A 19,501-nucleotide genomic window follows, 5' to 3' on the forward strand; every position below is an offset into this window, starting at 1 on the left:
ATCAAAAGAGTTTTCAAAAGTATGTATTTAAGTAACAATTGCTAAGTTTTGTTGTCTAACTTGTCTTATGCTGATCTGCAAGCTTGTTGTTGGCCATACACACTCTTAAATTTCAGCTCTACAGGAAGCTTCTGTACCCATTACTAGAACACGAAGTCTGAGAAGAAAAGAATTTGGTCCTGAGTTTTGTTGTTTTCACATACAAGTTCATTTTATCTTAATAACAGTATTCAGGACTGAACAGGTTAACTACAAAAACGGCAGTTGGTATTTCTTTTTCTCCTCACCTATAAAAAAATGCAAATGGAAAAGCTCTCAAGGAAATTTAGTTCATATCAAACCAAGTGCTAGACTAAAAAGGGTCAAATAAATGTACTCTAGAACACAGACAGTCTTAGCTGAGAAGCAATACAGAATTCTTACACACAACATCCTACTACAGCTGCTTGAGTAGGTACAGGATACATCATCTCAGCTGCGTGAAGTTAGATTACAGTCTTGCCCATTTACCAGTATAAAAACCTATGTCAAGGATCCAGACTTGATTCGTGTTCTTCAGTTTCATCAGGTAGTTCTTCAGCAGATGCACCACACACATTGTCCTGGTTATCTCCAGACTGATGTAGCTCATCAGGTTCCCCAGCTGCAATCTGAGTTGTTTCTTCTTCCTCTTCTTCCTCAACTTCACCATCATCCTCTACATCCATCTCAAACACTCTCACATGACGGAGATTTGAACTTAGCTACGGAGACATTAAGAAGTTTCCGTTAATAAATAAATAAAAGCACCAATACCATTTTAAATGTCAGCCAATAGCTTTGAAAATAGCCTTCATCTTTGAAATGGAGATACCAAGGAAATTAGCAACTTCTTTATTGCTCTGCAGGCTGAAAAATAAAGCAAGTAGATCTATTAACTTCTGTTAAAGTTTTTCCATGTTGTGTTATGAAAAAGGTATGACTGTATCCTTACACACTTATAACAGATTATGAGAGAATAATCTATTTGTTTAAAAAAAAAAAAGAAGTTTTGATAACTCTCACTAAATTAGCAGAAACAGGTTATCACTCTCTCCAATCATAGCACGTTTTCTTTAATAGTTTACAGGCTTGTTCACAGATACTATACTTACCACACAGGAAACTTTTCTAATGCCATTTACAGAAACATACTGAGCTTTCATATTCTCCAGCACTCTCCACTGATTCTCCAAGAAGACAGTACGTGTGGATATCTCACCACTTTGCTCATCCAGCCTGCACATAGCAAGAAGAAAAGCACAAAGCTAGTACATAAGAAACAATTCCAGTACTAAGAAAAACCTCAGTCAATCCATCTTTTTATGAATATCATATGCAACAAGCAGATAAGTGTTTGAAACCATCATAATGCTGCTACAGGTATTCTAGAACGGGGGATCCAACTATGGAGACACAGCATGTTTCAACTGAGGTAAATGATTACAGCAGGTGAGAAGGGCATTGTAAAGCCTGATCTTCCCACAAGTAACAGCTACAGCAGGAGGATGAAGATGGCCTTCCTTCAAACCTCTCCTCTGCAAGAAGAGGAGTTTCTGAACAAAGTCCTGGAGGCGATGCCTCCACTTACACTTTTGGAAGGTCATGGAGGCCAAACTTCTGTGTATCACTCCAGTTCACACCCACTCATATGGACTGTATGAAGGAACTCCCTGCCTATTACTGTGGACAGGATTAGTTTGTACTTGTTTTTAATATTTTCTGTTCATTCTTCAATACACAATTTCTTTGTGGCATAAAAAAAATATTTAAAGTTCAGTATGGCTCTTCATTTTCAGGTAAAAATGTATCTTGAGCAATCCACCAGAGAGGCATAAGGAAAAAAAAGAAAAAGCAAGTGAGGCACAACAACTGGAAGATTGGATTCACTGCTTGAACTACATTGGCCTTTTGTGTGTGTGTGTTCACTTCCCCCAGATGCTCTCCTCTCCCTATGCCAACACAGAGAGAGGCACCAATTCTAATGTTTTAAGGTTAAGCTGACAATAGTTGTACGTGTGACTACCGGGGAAAGATGAAGAAATATCTGTGTATCCTTATTACAAGGCAGAGGCATATGAGCAAATATGCCGAAAACATCCTAAATTCAAGTATTCTGACCAGCAAAGTTAGCATCCTCTAAAGAAAAGAAGATTTCTGATTCTACAGGATGTCTTCAACTGGTCCTCCCATTTCATGAGAGCCATGTACACAGGTAGCATTCAGTCTCAAAAAAGCAAAACCAACCCCAACCCAATCCCCAAAAAAAAACCACAAAACAAACTGTTTAGGAAGCTTCCATCTCCCCACCCCACTCTCCCTGGCACAAAAAGTTTTTGTCTTTAAAATATTTACACATACACACACAAAGCATGAGTAGCTGTACACAATTAGAACATTTGTTTAATCTGCTTTTCAGTTCTGCATTTTCAGACTTGCTCAAAGTTTTTCAGAACCTTTTAGTAGAATCCCAGATGAATTCCCTATCTTGGTCCTCATCTGTGTATACCGAAGATAAAGGCAGCTGAGCCAAGACTCTCTCCTTCCCCTCTTGTTCCACGCTCTCCTTCAGAACTACAGTTACAGTTTCATCATCATAGAAGTGTGCATCTAAACAACTGTAGCATCTATAGGAAAACAATTTAGAAAGCATCAAGGAATAGAAGTGAATACAGAACTAAAATATTTTTAAGTTGCACAACATCCACGTTAAAAAGTATTCAGCAGTTAACAATGAGCTTTACTGTAAATGATAAAAAAGGTCAGTCATGCAGCTAAGACACTGAAAGACAGCCATAACTATGGCAGACTCCTGTATTATGCAGGAAAAATTATTCTGAAGGAAAAAAAAAAAAAAAACCCACCACCAAAACCCAACTTACTAGCAATCTTATTCTTTCCCATTTCAAGTGAAATGTAAGAAACAGTAAACACAAACACTAAAGAAAATTTAGAAACACAACTGAAGGTACTGAGGGCAATCATATCTGGCCTTTCTACATGAAAAGGATGAGCTTGGTCTGCCATGCCTTCTAAGATGCCTTGATTCAGGCATATCAAGTCTGACTCCATCTTGCTTAAAGAACATCACAGATATAAGCAAGAGCTGTTTCCAGCCAGCTTTGTTTCTTGCACGTGTGCTAAAGCTCTAGGATTCAACTAGAAAACTAAAATTTACTTGACCTTGAGATGAAGTGCAAAATAAGACTCCCACAATCCTGCAGCTTCATGCACCTGTGCCATTTTTTACAGCCTGACTCACCCAGGGACTACAAGCTGGTCCAACGTCTGAAGTAGTAACTTGCAGCATAAAAGCCAAACTACAATGCCTAAGAAGCTAATTTAATGTAAAATAAACACTAGAAAACATGGTCTTCAATTTAGCAATCTGCAATTCTGGAAGAAAAATCAAATATACTGACCTGGAGTCTGAGCTCTCATTTATACTGTTGTTCAAGAAGTTTCCAAAATCTACTGCAAGAATTCCATTACTGACAGACCTAGAAGAACAGTGTTGATTATCTCAATGACTAATTTCTTTTCCATTCATAAAGAATCCAAAATCTCTAACGGCAACTGTGGCAAGAGACGGTGTAAGCCTGTCTAAGCTTAGCATAATACACGGCTACATGCCAAAATGATGTAACTGGTGGATGGGAACCTTTTGATTTCTTCTGCCCCTCAGCAAAATGTGACTAATGGAGTCATATGGGAAACAGCATCTGGCTTGTGGGACAGAGTTCTTCTTTGCTGAACTCTTGGCTCAACTCTCCTAGTCTCAGGTCCATTAAGTTACTTGTTACTCAAATCTACAAAAAATTAGTTTAGACTGTTTTAGATATCAATGAAGAACGAAATAGGATAGAAACTACACCACAAGGCTGTAATTTTGTCATGAGCAGCTCTCAACTGGAAACAACTGAAGCCTGATTTTTTTCCTAAGCCTAAAACCATCTTGGGTCTTGTGATTAGATTTTCTGAGTCTAATACAACACAAACTCCTGCTGCAGTTTCCTACTGCACTTCATAATGTCCTCCTCATTTTCTTTAGTATCCGAGAAAGATTGTATTCATGCTTCTCATTCCTTCTTTTTACAAAAAGATTCAAATTGTAATTGTCTCTGTACACATGTGCCGAAGCTCACAAACCACTTTTTCCCCCCTTTTTGTCTTACCTGGACGTATCAGTATGTCTCCTCAAAATGTATATCTTAGAAATAGAATTTTCTAACATGGTGAAGAGAACATAATGTATATTGGATGTTTTGTCATTCCACCTGTAATGCGGGGAGGGGAAATGAAAATTTAGGTCAAATTTTAAGAATTGGTAAGTGACATAGAACAAGGAATAGCAGCATACTTACAGAAACGGTAGTTTAAATAATTGAGGTGTGGAATCTTCACTGAAAAGGAAAAAACAAACCAGTTTATAAAATGCTACTGTAATTTTGTGCAACTGAGCTTTAGAAATAGTGTAAAGAAATACCTTTGAGAAGTTTTGTAAAGAGACATGCGGACTGCTTGATGCACTGACTTTCCAATTACATCCTAACAAATATAATGAAAATAGGCCAAAAACATGCAGGCAGTTATACATAATTATATACCTTTTTAAGACAAAAAACCCCAACCAAAACCAAAAACACCTGAGTATATCTAAAGAAAAATCCACCAATATTTATGCTGGAATAAACATCCCTAATGCAAACACTACTGTCACTTGATACACTTGTTTCATGTTTCTTCATAATATATAGACTAACGTATTGCCAGCTAACACAGTTACCTAGTACATAGCGCATACACCAAGCTAATTAACGTTAAAAATAGATCCCAATAATGTGGGAACAGAAGACGTCAAACAAAAAATCCCACTAGACTCTCCCTAGCCAAAGGCTTGAGACATCCCAGCAGCGGTGAAGCTGGGCTACATGTTACCACCTAATTTGTAGGCACTCAAAGGCAAAGATTAAAACTTCAGGCCTTACTAAGCATGACTACTACCTTCAGTTGACTGCTATCCCTAAAAGAAAGTTATCATTTATATAAATTGAACTTACCGCTGGCTTTTGTAAACACTGATCAATGACCCCTTCCATTTGCCTTTTGACAAAATGCAGTGATTTCTCAGGATAGTAGGGAAACAAAAGTGGACTTTCTGTAAACAGATAAAGTTCATTTAAAAAATGCTTGTATCTCTATAAAAACATACTACACTTATAGTAACAAATTGGAATGAGTCCAGGGTAGGGTCAATAAGATGGTCGCAGAGCTAGAGCACATGCTTTACGAGGAGAAGTTGAGGGGGCTAGGTTCATTCAGCCTAGAGAAGCAAGGGCTAACAAGGAAGAACCTGTTGCTCTCTTCAGCTGCGTAAAGGAGGAGTTACAGAAGACATCATTTTCAAAGCTGCACACAGTGAGAGAAGATGTAATAGTCATAAGCTCCAGCAAGGGAAATTCCAATCAGATACAAGGAAAAAAGTTTTCACAAGGACTGGTTAGTCACTGGAGCAGGGTATCTATCCTTGCAGGCATAGAAGACTCAACTGCCTTGAGCAAGCCTAGCTTCAAAATTAGCCCTGCTTTGATTGGATTAGGTGACCGCCTAAATTATTCCCTGCTTATAAATTCTAACTCAAGTAACTAACTGGATTACAATATAAAACGAGATAAATGAATGAGAAATGGAGGCCTGCCTGCCCCTTCAGCTTTTCTTCACAGCCCATTCAAAATTGCAGAAAGACGGAATTGCATTTACCCAAGAGCTAAGGAACACAGTTGTCATAAAATATCTTGTTTAAGCAAAACTATTTCCATACTTTTTATCGTAGCTATGATTTGGCTTCAATAGAACCGATTCGTTTTTATGAAATGAAATACTTTGTAAGAAGACATTTAGCTTTTGAGATAAATCTCACTACTTATTTTAAGTACATAACCTGCTTCTTTTCCAATGTTTAGCTGGAAAAATGATAAAAATTACATCAACCAAAAAAGCAGTATAAAACACCAAAGAAGGGAGGAAAGTGTCAACGACAGAAGCATTACCTGTCCTATAAATCTTACAGTTCTGAGAGAAAGACAAACATCTCAATACTTGCCAAATTAATAGCAACAAAACCACTTACAAACCATCTCTACAAACAACCACGAATCTTGGGTAGTAACAGAAATGACGAGTCAAGTAGTCTACACATTTAAAGTATCAAACGTATTTTCAAAGTATGTTTAAAAATACATTTTCTAAATACTACTTTGCCAAACAAAAATACTACTTCCCCCCTTTTTATTGAATTAAATAGGCAGAAGAAGGCAGCTATAGCAAATTCTATTACAAGACAGCTTATGTTGTCGAAGTTTTACAGTCTGTGGTTTTTAAACATTTTCACCATCAGCTTGTCATGGTCTCTTAGTTCTTTTTCACCACTAATTAACAAAATAGTCTCAGACTACACTCAAAGAGAACAAGTTAGGATACTTCCCCCAGGTATGACCTAAGCGTAATTATTACTTACTTGAAGTGGAATTAAGAACTCCTAAAATAGACATCTCCTGGGATTTCTTCCAAGCCAACATTTCTGATACTGCTACATAAAAGGCAGGAAACTCCTAATACCCAGAAAATGGTAATTGACTGGGTCAGCAGTTACATAAAAACTGTGCAAAACAACAAGACCCATTTATTTTATTCTACTCAGATGGAGAACCATGACTAACACTATAGAAATAACTCGTAAGCATGAAAAAACAGATTACTCTTCTACATTTGTTACATTCTACGTGTATCTTTGATTCACTTTTACTTTTTACTAAAGCACACATTACCTTTAAGATGAGTACTATTTTTAAGAAAGTTAAACCACTGGTTTCCCTCTGTATTAGGTGGTGATACAAGGTCATCATCTTCATCTTTCAAGTACTAGAAAAGAAACAGGTATTTGTAGATTGCACTTTAAGAATAAGGGACATTAGAATTCACCTCCAACATTGCCCCTCACGACTCTGCTAAACATTTCTTCTTAATTTAACATGCCCTACTCTTAAAACTAAATATTCTACCCCTTCTTGAAACAGTAAGAAAAATCAACTATTGAATAAGATCATATAGTGATATTTCCATAAGAAACTGATTTTTAAATCAGGTTTGAGCACAAATGTTTTGAAATCCAGTGATTAATGGCATAAAGACAACAAACACATTTTAGTTTTACATTACTATTGCTGGCTGCAAAGAAGTTTCATCCTTTTCCTAAAAATACAGCATGTGTAAGGTAAAACTATAAGATACGTTTTTAAACACTCCTTTTCCTAGTAATAGTGGAAAATAATTAAAATACTCTCCTTTACCATTACTGGAATGTGCAACACAGAGCAAAAGGGACAGAGAAGAAAAGCTTTAAAAGCTTTTCCATCTAAGGATTTTCTTATTTATTCTTTTTCTATTTACTCCCTAGTTCTTTACCTGGCCAACTCTCTCCACATTGAAGTATTTTCCTTTACGGTTGTAAAGTTCTGGTGCCTGAAAAAATAATGCAAACGAAACCACTATTTAAACCCAAAGTTAATGAGAAGTAGTGTACAAAAATATGATTGAATTACTTTATTATAGGATTTTTCAGACTCAGTTCTTGGCAGCAAAAATACAGTCCGATGCTGTATCTGGCAAACCAATATAACTTACCTCATTGAAGTGTTCAGTAAGAAAATCAGCAACAAACGTGATATCTTTTTGAGTCATCTAAAAGAAAAAAAAAATGTGAAAAAAGCGAAGGATAAGAAATACATTTCAATGAGCACAGAACACATGTTCTGTAGGCTGAACAAGCACAGCTCCCTCAGCCTGTCCTCACAGGGCAAGTGCTCCAGCCTCCAATCTGCTTGGGAGCCCTCTGCTGAACTCACTCCAGTTTACTCATGTCTGTCTTGTATAGGAGGGCCCCAAACTGGAGAAAGTATTCTAGATGCGATCTGGTGAGTGCTAAATAAGGATGGTAACTACTTCCCTTGACCTCCTGGCCGTGCTTCTGTTAGTACAGCCCTGGTTACTCTTGGCTGCCTTTGCTGCCAGGGCACACCACTGGCTCATGCCAGCTTGCATCCACCAACATCCCCAAGTCCATCTCAGCAGAGCTGCTCCCCAGCTGTGCAATCGCAGGGGGTTACTCTTCCCTGGGACAGAACCCTGCATTTGTCCTTGTTGAACTTCAGGAGGTCCCTATCTGTCCATTCCTCCAGCCTATCTATTTCCCTCCGGAAGGTACCTCTGCCCTCGAGCGTATTAACTGGTTCACCCGGTGTATTGGTGTCTGCAAATTGATGCAGGTATACTCCAGCTCCTCTACCAGGGCATTGGTAAAGATGTTAAAATCCCATTCTGGTTAACTTAGGGCATATAAAGAGCTGCTATACACAGAGGTCTCGCATTCACATACAGTGTACTAAAAAGACTAGTATTAACAAGGGAAACAGAAAAAGTAATTCATGTGAGACAGCATATTAGTGCGAATATGCAGGCATCTACTTTCTGAAGAAAATGACACAGACACTATCCTTTAAGTTTTGGAACAAAAATAAACCTTTAATCTTGCCCTCCAAGTCAGGCAGAATACAGAGTATACCACCATTTATTAGAAAATGTTACTACTACCTTGTTCAGCTCTGGAAGCACATGATCTTCTGACATCCTCAACATGGCTGAGGGAAAAATTATATTCTTACTGCATTAACATTGTTTTCCTAATATTCTTAATTTTCCATGGCTATGTAATAAGACACTGCTGATAAAATAGGAAATATTAATTTGTCAGAAGCAAAAGAGTCTGGAATGAAGAACTATGAATTGAGACTGAAACTAAGCCTCACTTGCCCCACTAGCTTACAATACAAATCTTGGAGAATTTTTATCTTTAATCTTTTCCAACTGCATTATACCCTCTACAAGACTGAGATAAAATTATTATAAAAAGGGTTCATAAGAATTTATTCATGTACATACTAAGAGTAGTAAAATGGATGTATATAAAATACATGAATACTGCCATGCCCAGAATAATGTGTTTTAAGAGAATTGCACAGAAGTAATTTTAAATCAGTAAGGCTTAGATAAAGAGTTCTGTGTAGTCTCAACACAAGGAAACACAGTGAACATTTAAATAATTGAAGTTCTACTGTTACGACACAGAGCTCTGATAGTTCTGCTTTCCGCAATTTTTAAAATTAAAATTATTATATTCCTGCTAGTAAGTGCTAACACTGCATTTCTGGTGCTTTTACAGTATCTGGTAAGACTGCTTAGTTTTTTGTAAAGTAGTTCTAAAAAGATCAATTAAAAATTACAAACCTATTTATAACCACTTTATAAAAACAAGCAGGCTAAAATATAGCGTTCTGCACTTCCTTCTAACATTTTACCTGCAGCTACCCAGCTACAACTGGAGATGGCTATTAAGTACATCCAGACATTCAGAGACTGTTTACATCTGTGCATAACCTTACAGCTAACTAGGTCTCCACAGGAGAAAACAGCAAGTGACAGAGTAAAGGAGAGTTAGACTATACTTCAAATCTGGTGTAAACTAAATAAAGTCCTTTAATTTCTCCAAGTCAAGACCAGCAAATTGCTTATGAAGCAGACAACAGTTTGGAGTAACATTACAGGATAAGAATATACAATACCCACTGAACACACACTTAAGTTTAATTGAGAACTATCAAATTTATGATCTATTGTTTAATATTATAATTATTCTTGCCTCATCAACTGTAACCTTTTAGATGTCCAGAAATTTTCTATGATAGAAATAAATAGATGGTTATAACTAAGATTGGCTTAATTACTTGCCGACATTTCAAAGCTTACAATACAAAACAGATACTGGATGCTCACTATGTCATCAAGCTTACCAACATACAGCCATCGAAAAAATGCTTTGAAGTTTTTCATACTACTGTCGATAACTCTGAGCAAGAAACAAGAAAAGAAATTACCAGATCTAAATGTCACAAGCTGCTCCAGGCTTAAGCCCCATCTTTACTACAGAAAGGCCTGCAATCAAGCACTATCAATTTTTTAAAAAATGCCCAATGCAATCTTCCAAGTAAGACTATTCTTGGGGTACGAGTCTATGAGACGCAGTGAGACAAGATAAAAGCTCACCACCAACAGAGGAGCCTTGCTCTCCCAACTTCCTCTATACCCAGCCACGTGCTTCCCCTTAGATACAAGACTCAATAGGCATGTTTTTTAAATTCTCCAGACTTTATACTTACTGAAGCAGCTCATTTGCTTTCAGGATGAAAGAACCAACAGCAGTAATAGCCTCTGCAAGAAGAGCTAACCATTACTATTAAGCTTTCAAAAGTGAAATCAGAGTGGGCAAGTAGCACACACACTACTGTACCTTCAATTCCGGATGCATCTAATCCCAGAGACTCATATTTTTGTTTCCATAGAGCCATTCCTTTCAATTCACTCAAGTGGTATAACAGTGCCTCAGAGCCACTAGGAAGGCAGAGCAAAAAAGTATAATCTTTTAGTCACCCTTCACAGATTCACTGCATGCTACATTTTTATCATTTAATGTGCAAAGTGGAGAGCTTTATAAGGTGGTCTGGCATATAAGAGTTAAAGTATCACTTCACAGAAAAGCAAGTATTGTCCTAATGATTTTAACCACCACACAAAGTTGGTGTATTTTGCATATATCCTATAAACACACAGGCAGTGATATACAGGTGATGTCATGGAGATTGTTCAAAATACTTCAATAGTCCTCCATCACCCAAAAGTAAATTAGTACATTTTGCCATGATCATGCCAGCACACTACATACAAAGAACCACCGATTCAGCATACTGTCTTTTAGCAAAGCATATAATATGCCATTTGATCTATAATTCATTGGACATTCTGTGACTTACCTCTGCAAATGACTTATGACCAGCTTTTGTATACTGGAATACGAAGACTCTATGGACTGACCGAGTTTTTTTAAACCCTATTAAAAAAAAATACAAACATATAATAATGTTCTGTTAACTTAACAGAACAGTGATTAAAAGATATTGAAATAAGATTATTTTAATATGTTAAAAAATATTAACATACCTTTACCGTCAGTTGGTTCATTAGTAATGCCTGAAGTTCCAGACTAAAGGGGGTGGGGGAGAGTACCAAATATGCATCATTTTGTATTTCAATATCAAATACAAATGCATACTCAGATAAAACAACAATAATTACCTTGCTTTGCCCCATAACAACAGCTGCATAAACTCATCCTGAACAGAAGTGGTTGTATTCTTTTCCTGTCAGTCAAAATGATTGAAATAGATTAAAACGCATAGATTGAAAGAGATTAAATCCAGGCTACTAAATAATCTCACAAACACTTCAATTAAAGTGTATCGGAAAACCCACCCACATCCTTGAATACTGAAATCAGACTACTGATCACTGGAAATTTTCTAGTATTTTAAGTTATTTTCAATTGTATTACCCAGTGAAAATTCTAAGCAGTTTGCCATCACCAAGAATCTATTTAAAAAAAAATAAATAAATGATTTGATTCAATTAACGTCTAGCCATGGTCAATGAACACAAAATTTAAGCAAATCCAAGGGCATCTTAATCATGGCTGTCGTGCATGCTCTATTGAACTAGGCTGTAAGTGCTGGTGGGCTGTTATTCAACACGTACAGTATTCAATTTATCAATTACTGAAGTACAAAGAGCACAACCTTAAACAGAAAGCAACTGATCAATAGCTGTGCAAGCTGAAAACTATCACTTTTGAATAACTTCGAATAAATAAAATAAAGAAGTATCACAATACAATCATGCTTGAGCATCAGAGCTCTTGACACACAACAGGTTCCAGGTTGCCTTGAACTTAGAGATTGTTATCTGGAGGCGTTATTCTTAAACAACATTAAGATACGCAGTATGTTAACATGAACAACAGAACTACTGCAAAAAATGTTTTTCCAAAAGAATGGTTAATACTACAGTACCTGTACGAACTTTGTTAGCCGTGAGTCCATCTGCATCAGGATTTCTTCCCACGCTTCACACATGCACGTCAAAGATAGCTTTATATACTGGAATACAGATACAGACATTAGCGTTACTCCCTTTCTCCCCCCCTTCAAAACACATGCAAGAACTGGATGTTACAATACAAAGGGAAGATATACTGTAGATATTATATAAAATTTATTATCAAATTCCAAGTTAGAGCTCTACATTACTTAAAACCAACTTAAGCTTCCTACTAGAAAACGTTTATTTTACTTGCGTTAAGAATATCGAAGCCTGTAAGAACTGTGGTATTAAAAAGATGTTATAACTCAACTGTACCTGTAACAAAGTTGAAATGTGAGTAAACTTCCGGGCCATTCGAGTTACCTCAGGTAAGTAACTTGATAACAGACTAGTGTCCAGCTATAACAAATGAAACAAGCAACAGATGACACAAGCAACAAGTTAATAGATGATTTTTCTTTTAAGAAATTTTAGATTACAGAAATGAAAAGATAGATGAGGGGACCCAGAGAAAAACTGTCATTTCTCATTTCCTTAAAGCTGATTTTAAGAAGGAAATGCGTTTAATTCAAAGGGGCAATAAATATTTTTAATACATCTATAAAAACTCCTGATGAAGTTCCTCATTTTGGAGTTCTAACAGTAATAGTTTTAAGGATGACTGTGCTGGATAGACCGGATAATCAACAGCATTGCTCCTATACCTCTGTGTGCAGAATGAAGAAAATCTGAGTAACTGTAATTGAATAAATGAATGTTATATTTAAAGTCGTATTTTAAAAGAATGCCTCAGATCATCATCATCAGTCTCATCAGTGAAATTGCATGTTAACATGATAAATCCAAAAGCTAAATCAGGGTGAATTTCAGAAAGGCTGTAAATAGTAGTTTGTGTTTTTTCTGCAAATAATGGGAAAGCAATAAAGCTACCAGAAAGTAGCTTAGTTTTACTTTTAAAGAACATTTTAAAATTACTTTACTTGCCTGAAAATATGTTATCTCTGCTTCGCTGTCTGAAGAGTCTTGTATCTCTGTAATAACCGATAGTGATTTCAAATCACTAGACAAACATAGTCCACGACAAGAACCTGCCACCTGAAGGATTTAAAAGTTAATAAATATTGCATATCTGCTAATGTTTACCGCTCTAACACATTCACATAGAAAGAAGGCTGCATTCAACAACAAGAAGAAACAAAGTGGAATTTTCAGCTAGTGTTCAGGAACAAAAGCACTCTTTTTACTGTGGATTAGTGTTGAACTTTGTTTCATTCGAAACCAGATGTTAAAATCTCCAGTTAGAATGTCTTTCGAACAATAACCACACAACCCAATCGAGAGAAACAACCATTCCTTTCTTTAAACTTCAACAACCGAGTTTCACTTATGTATAAGCACACATACGTATTTTTTCATTCAATTCAGCTGTAGCTTGGTATATTATGAAGAAAAAACATAGGAAGGAACAGAACATACCCCAGTTACTGTAGCAATCTTGAACATGCCATAAGCATAAATCTCAATAAATCCTGAGCTGCCACCAAGGACAAGAGCATTAAGCCTATAAAAATAGAAGAATATGTATTGATGAGCATACTGAAACAAATTCTAATGCACACAAATATAATTCTTAATACTTAAATTCCATCCCTTTACTAAAGATCCTCTAAAGAATCACTGAACAAAAAGAAACACTGTACTACTGTCTATGATCCACAAAATTTAAAACCCAAAAAATTACTAGCTTGGATTTCATTGATAAGACCTGCCTCTAACATTTACAGAAAGAGTATCAATTACTGAATTAACTGGGAGCATGGGGAAAAAAACCCCACAATTTAGGCACAGAAGTCCTTCTTCACTAACTTTATACCTTCTAGAAGAAAAAAGTAACAGTTTCTAGCAACAGGCCACCTACCAATACAGGCTGCAAAGCACTCTTACAAAGCTACTTCTGTATTCCCCTGAGTTTATCCTAACTACATGCAGAGTAAGTTTGTCACAGGCACTCAGTGGCACTCCTCAGCAAAACCTCAAAGGCAATAAACATTTGAAATGGATGCAGCAGCAAAGAACAGCCACAAGTAACAACAGCATCAGAAACAGAAGCCCAGTCCAAAGAACGGGGTGTGGGACAGACAGATCTATGTTTTGCTCACTTATTAAAACCAACTTGCTACAATGACTTGGGAAAAAGCTTCTCTATGACCCCTCCCTTTTCGACTACGTTTAAAATGTTAAACTTTGGACAGGGAGGTTGTCTATTGCTGTCGTACATCCATACATCTCCAACTACACATATTTGCTTACATTACAGTAAGCAGTAATGCTCTCCAACATAAAAAGTTAGAATGTTTTGCATGTCCCCTTATAAATACAAGAAAATCAACTGCAACTTCTGCCTGTTACACATCTAAACATACGTTAAAGAAAAATGTTTCCATTAAAACCAAGACAGAACTTAACAAAACAGTATCTGAAAAGCTTTTGGTTTGATTAATTGAATGGATGAAGGAGCACAGAATCCAGAAAGCTCCTACACCACTGACAGCCACCATGTCTCTCTTCCTCGCAAGGAAGTCCTACTGTTAGAAGAGTTATCAAGTCTTAAAAAGGAATAACTGGTGATAGACAGAGATGCAAATGTTGAAATAAGGTGGGTGATTCTCAGTGGTGGGACTGTAAGGAACAGTGAAAGAAAGTGAATGGAAAAACAAGGCACAGAGGTTAAGCACCCTCCTCAAAGATGCACCACAAGAACTCCACAAAGCGAGTCTCAGTCTGCTAAACTACACTTCCTCCAGCTGCTCTTCACGTGTTTCCTAATAAGAAATATTTACTCTATTTTAAAGTAACCCTAGTACAGCTGATTTCAGAGCTAATTTTAAGTTTAGCTTTGTCACACTCATGCAAACCCACAGAAATTCCCCATCTATAATAAGCATTCACAAATGTCTCCAAGACCAGCTTAAGTAACACATACAACATAGCTTTCAAATACACCCCAAGAAATCTTCTTCTAAGGAAAAGAAGATATGGCACCAACAGCAGTTGCTGATAAAGTGCCTTATCATCCCTCTAAATTGAGGAGAAAAGGTGTAAGCTGATGGAGACCTTTTTTTTTAAATATATTCTTTGAATTTTACTTTTGTACATGAAAAAAAAGAGACATTCCATATCCTTTCTCCAGGACCCTTAAAAACAGATTACGAGTAACTTAAAAGTAAACCCACTTATCCACTACTTTATAGCTTTAAAAAAAACAACCAACTAAAAAAAAACAAACAAACACAAAAAACAAAACCACAACAACCCACATAGGGAATTTACCTTACATCACCCAGAAGCTTCATAATCTCATCTGACTTTTCTTCACTGAAATGCAAAACACATGATTGGGGTTTATGTAGCTTGTCTCAATACCAGAAAACAAAATAAAATAAAAAAATAGAAAGATGTAAGATGACAATTTCTTACCTGAAAATTTTTGCAGTGGTACTGTAACTGAAAACAAAATAATTGTTCTCAATAACAATGAACAGACATCTAATACAAAGCATCTGTAGAGCATTAAAGATGAATAGCCAAAACAACGACAACAAATGACAAATTGTATCTTCTAAAGCTTACCAGTATAATGCTTACTTTTTTGGTAGCGCTGGTAATTTAGGCAAAAGGAGATTTGATTCATCCTCAGCATTGTAAAAGGAAGTGAGAACACTGAAAAAGAAATAAGACTGCCTTTACCACCCAAGCTATAAAAATGGAAGGGAAAAGAATTTCTTTCTAACTTCAAAGTTATAGCATATACTCAATACGTCATGTATATTAAAGAGTTACAAATGTCAGAGGGTAATCCCTTATGGGGCCTTTAATAATTTATCAAATGATCAAATTAATAAAAGAAGGCTGATAATCTTTCTTTATTTCCACCAAAAGAGAATATAAAGTTTGTATCTGTTAGCTCAGTAGCTTGCCACCAAATCTCTCATCGCCTGTAATGCGGTTACTGACTGAGGCTTTCTGTTTAAACCTTGTACAACCCTGCAGGACAACCTACCTACACCTCAAAAAAGTTTCACTCTAAAGACACGTTACAGTGAGAGGAAGACTAAAGTGCAATACTTAATACCACACCTGTCATGGTTTAATCTGGCAGGCAGCCAAATGCCACGCAGCCGCTCACTCACTCCCCCCCACCCCCACTGGGACGGGGAGAGAATCGGAAGGGTGAGAGTGAGGAAAACTTGTATGTTGAGATAAAGACAGTTTAATAGAACAGAAAAGGGAAAATAATAATGATAATGATAAAATATACAAAATGACTGATGCACAATGCGATTGCTCACCACCCATGCTGACCGATAACCAGGTAGTGATCCATACTTCCTGGACCACGCCTACCATTCATATACTGAGCATGACGTCACATGGTATGGAATATCCCGTTGGCCAGCTGGACTGGCTGTCCTGATTATGTTCCCTCCCATCTTGTGTACCTAGCTCAGTCAGTAGGCATGGGAGCTGTCCTTGGACTAGGAGGGCACTTAGCAACAACTGAAAACATCAGTGTGTTATCAACATTCTTCTCACAGTAAATCCAAAACACAGCACTAGGAAGAAATTTAACCCTATCCCAGCCGAAACCAGGACAACACCTTAGACATGCCAGAAAGATGAGATTCCCAATAAGGAGATAAGTCTATCCCCATCAGGAGAAGAATGCTAGAGTGATTTAAGATGCAGTTATTTTCTCGCTATTTCAAGATCGATGTTTTCTGGAGGTGGGGGGAAATCCCCAAGTCAGGCTTACACCACCTCCCTTTTTTAAATGTTTTATTTAATTATTGCCTTGCACTGCAATAAGGTACTTATCAGAGGTTTTTGTAAGACCACAGAAATAGGGACCACGATGTCCTCCAGCTCACAAGTGTTGCTGAGAACTGTCTAATGCCACACAGGTCATGGTCACTAGAAGCAATCTGACTTCCTGAAGCAAGTACACCCACAACAGAATTGCCACTGGGGTTAGACGTAACACCAAAGGCACATTGTGAAAGATGTAAGCACCAAACTAAAGATCTTGAAAACACAAGTGAAGAAAGATTTAAATATAATACTTATTCTGACTAACAAAACAGATGAACATAATGACGTTATTATAATTAGTTTAATAAATTAATTGGTATTGAAATAAAATGGATGAGAAGACAGGCTGTACAAGCTAACACTACATTAAGCAGCTCTTAAGAGGTGGGCGCTCAAGATCGTGCTGAAATTTTTGTGTATAACCTGAAGAACCACAAGACTAAGATACCAGCACTAAAAATAAGCATATGAAAAGTGTCCATTCTAACCAAAAGGAAAATTTTAGCCAAGTGGTAACAAAAAGCCATAGCTACATAATATTATATTATTTTATATGACTGCTTGTAACATACTAAGCATAAATTATTAGTAAAGTGGCACTACATAATTTACTTCTAGAGTTTTTCGGACTCACCTGCTTTCCTCAGTCACTTCCATCCAATGCATGTAAGTAATAGATAAGTCCACAGAGAAGGAGTGCAAGCTTTCAGGTTTTTCTACATCACACAGAATAATCCGCTTGGTATCAGTGAGGCCAAAAGCCAAAACTAGAGAAAGATGAGTAAAATGTATAAACAACCAACGTGCAAAGCTTTGTAGTTACTTTGTACTGAATTAGAAAATAATGTGTCTCCAAAGCCAACTACTGGACAGAATTTTCTCTTTGTCTATTTACAGTCCTTCCAAATGCTCATTTGAAACCTAGTCATCAAAATGAAGGTTTGAACTCCTATCATATTTGATAGGAGAGTGATAAATTTGTCACAGGCATGACCCCACAATTATTTATCTACATGCTGACCTGAACACGCTTCTACACTTCTAACAACAGTTCTGATAAAGCAGAGGCTTCAGTTTTTGCAAATTTGAGGCCAAAATTATATATAAAGACCGTCCACTAGGAAGGTTTGGGTTTTATTACAACAAAACACAATTTAAGACTTGCTGAACAACTTTTGCATCACCTTCTTCTTAACTTCATTAATCTATAAAAGCATATGGCAGGCAAAGGTTTCTATGCTTACTTCCTTGTAATCACAGGCAACCAGCTTAAAAAGAAGTTTCTTAAACCCCTCTGACTCCATCATAAAACTATATAGGTATTTTTTACCCACATGTCATGGAAGATACTCCCATTCTCCGGCCTCTAATGAGTCAAAAAATTAACTAATTTCCAGATTAGGTTTATTAAGCTACTAATTTCAACATTATTTCTGTTGATAAGGAAAAGGCTTTTTTTTTCGTCTCTGGTGTATTATTAGAGCAATTTTAGTCTCTAAAGTTCAGTCTATGCTAAATAAGCTAAGCTCTTCAGTCAACCCTGATCAGACAGCCTCCCTCTCGCACAATAAATTTTGTCATTCATATAAAAATATTCTGCTTAGTTAGGAACTGGAAGTTTTGCTATGCCTTGAAAAGCAGTATTTTGCACATAAATCCACCTTGCAAATCTTTCTTGCAATTGCTTTCAACAGTGTAATTCTCTCTACTACTTTGAATAAACCTACATAAGATTAAGCCACCCTTCTCTTCAAACACAGTTTACTTGAAAATTTCCTTCACAGATAAGAGGTATCATCACCACAACTTTCACTGATTTCCAGTGGGATTTTTATTGCACCATATCACTCATATACTTGACATTACTTTTGCCATCTGGTCTCCAAGCAAGAGCAGTCACTTCTTTTCCTGTATTTTCATTTGGAGGCAAACTCCACACTCGTTGAAAGTTTGCAAGCCGATGAAGTAAAACCTACAAAACAAACACATTGAAGACAGAAAAATAAACCACATTCTCCCATTAGTACCAGTTTGTAAATCAGTTCAATATGTGCTTTTTTACCATTCTTTAATAACTCCTACATCTTAAATATCACCTGCTCCTCTAGTATGATGATTGACTCCTGTCATTTTAGAGGACAGTATGCTGTTTAGCATACAGCAGCACAGAGAAATAAGCTGTGCCTTGTACAAGCCTCGAAGCCTGTAACCAACAGGGGTTACCCACGCTTCTCCAGCAAACATAGCCTGCAAGCAAACAATCTCTTCATGCATGATCACATACAGCAGTTCCAGGAAAAAAATGACTGAAAATAGATTTAATTTAAATAGGAAATTTCGTGTGCTTTAAAATCCCACTGATACAGGCACTGAGAGTACCATCAGCAAATTTGTTTAGAAATTAGAAAGTAAAAAGGGAAAGGGCAGCAAGTATGATAGCAAGCTTGATAAAAAAATTTCTATTCCTAAATGCCTGGCTGAGCTTACAAGAATTATGGCACAGATAACGGCAAAGGGGTCTCAGCGACTGCACAGAACACGCAGCGTTTTCCTGGAGCAGCAACCGCTC

The 19,501-nt window shown here is 36.8% G+C and overlaps 1 protein-coding gene across 2 annotated transcripts in view; it reads right to left on the reverse strand.

The window, feature by feature from the left end:
• Positions 1-376: 376 nt before the first annotated feature.
• Positions 377-19,501, reverse strand: part of ANAPC4 (anaphase promoting complex subunit 4) — a 19,359-nt gene continuing 234 nt past the window's right edge. Inside the window, exons 2-28 of one of the 2 annotated variants that reach the window (XM_009579346.1) lie at positions 18,799-18,904; positions 17,567-17,699; positions 15,709-15,783; positions 15,541-15,567; positions 15,394-15,438; positions 13,540-13,624; positions 13,048-13,158; positions 12,379-12,462; positions 12,033-12,119; positions 11,263-11,327; positions 11,128-11,170; positions 10,941-11,017; positions 10,421-10,521; positions 10,290-10,341; positions 9,924-9,979; positions 8,668-8,714; positions 7,702-7,758; positions 7,483-7,539; positions 6,846-6,939; positions 5,079-5,176; positions 4,505-4,566; positions 4,383-4,421; positions 4,194-4,295; positions 3,441-3,518; positions 2,475-2,645; positions 1,134-1,257; positions 377-743 (exon numbers count right to left, since the gene is read on the reverse strand). In XM_009579346.1, coding sequence (XP_009577641.1) covers positions 528-743; positions 1,134-1,257; positions 2,475-2,645; positions 3,441-3,518; positions 4,194-4,295; positions 4,383-4,421; positions 4,505-4,566; positions 5,079-5,176; positions 6,846-6,939; positions 7,483-7,539; positions 7,702-7,758; positions 8,668-8,714; positions 9,924-9,979; positions 10,290-10,341; positions 10,421-10,521; positions 10,941-11,017; positions 11,128-11,170; positions 11,263-11,327; positions 12,033-12,119; positions 12,379-12,462; positions 13,048-13,158; positions 13,540-13,624; positions 15,394-15,438; positions 15,541-15,567; positions 15,709-15,783; positions 17,567-17,699; positions 18,799-18,904 — 2,292 coding nt within the window. In that variant the 3' untranslated portion in view covers positions 377-527. Of the gene's footprint in view, positions 744-1,133; positions 1,258-2,474; positions 2,646-3,440; positions 3,519-4,193; positions 4,296-4,382; positions 4,422-4,504; positions 4,567-5,078; positions 5,177-6,845; positions 6,940-7,482; positions 7,540-7,701; positions 7,759-8,664; positions 8,715-9,923; positions 9,980-10,289; positions 10,342-10,420; positions 10,522-10,940; positions 11,018-11,127; positions 11,171-11,262; positions 11,328-12,032; positions 12,120-12,378; positions 12,463-13,047; positions 13,159-13,539; positions 13,625-15,393; positions 15,439-15,540; positions 15,568-15,708; positions 15,784-17,566; positions 17,700-18,798; positions 18,905-19,501 lie in introns of both variants that reach the window. The other variant, XM_009579345.1, reaches the window with a different exon arrangement.

The sequence above is a fragment of the Fulmarus glacialis genome, unplaced genomic scaffold (assembly GCF_000690835.1).
Source record: "Fulmarus glacialis isolate BGI_N327 unplaced genomic scaffold, ASM69083v1 scaffold22486, whole genome shotgun sequence".
NCBI lineage: Eukaryota > Metazoa > Chordata > Aves > Procellariiformes > Procellariidae > Fulmarus > Fulmarus glacialis.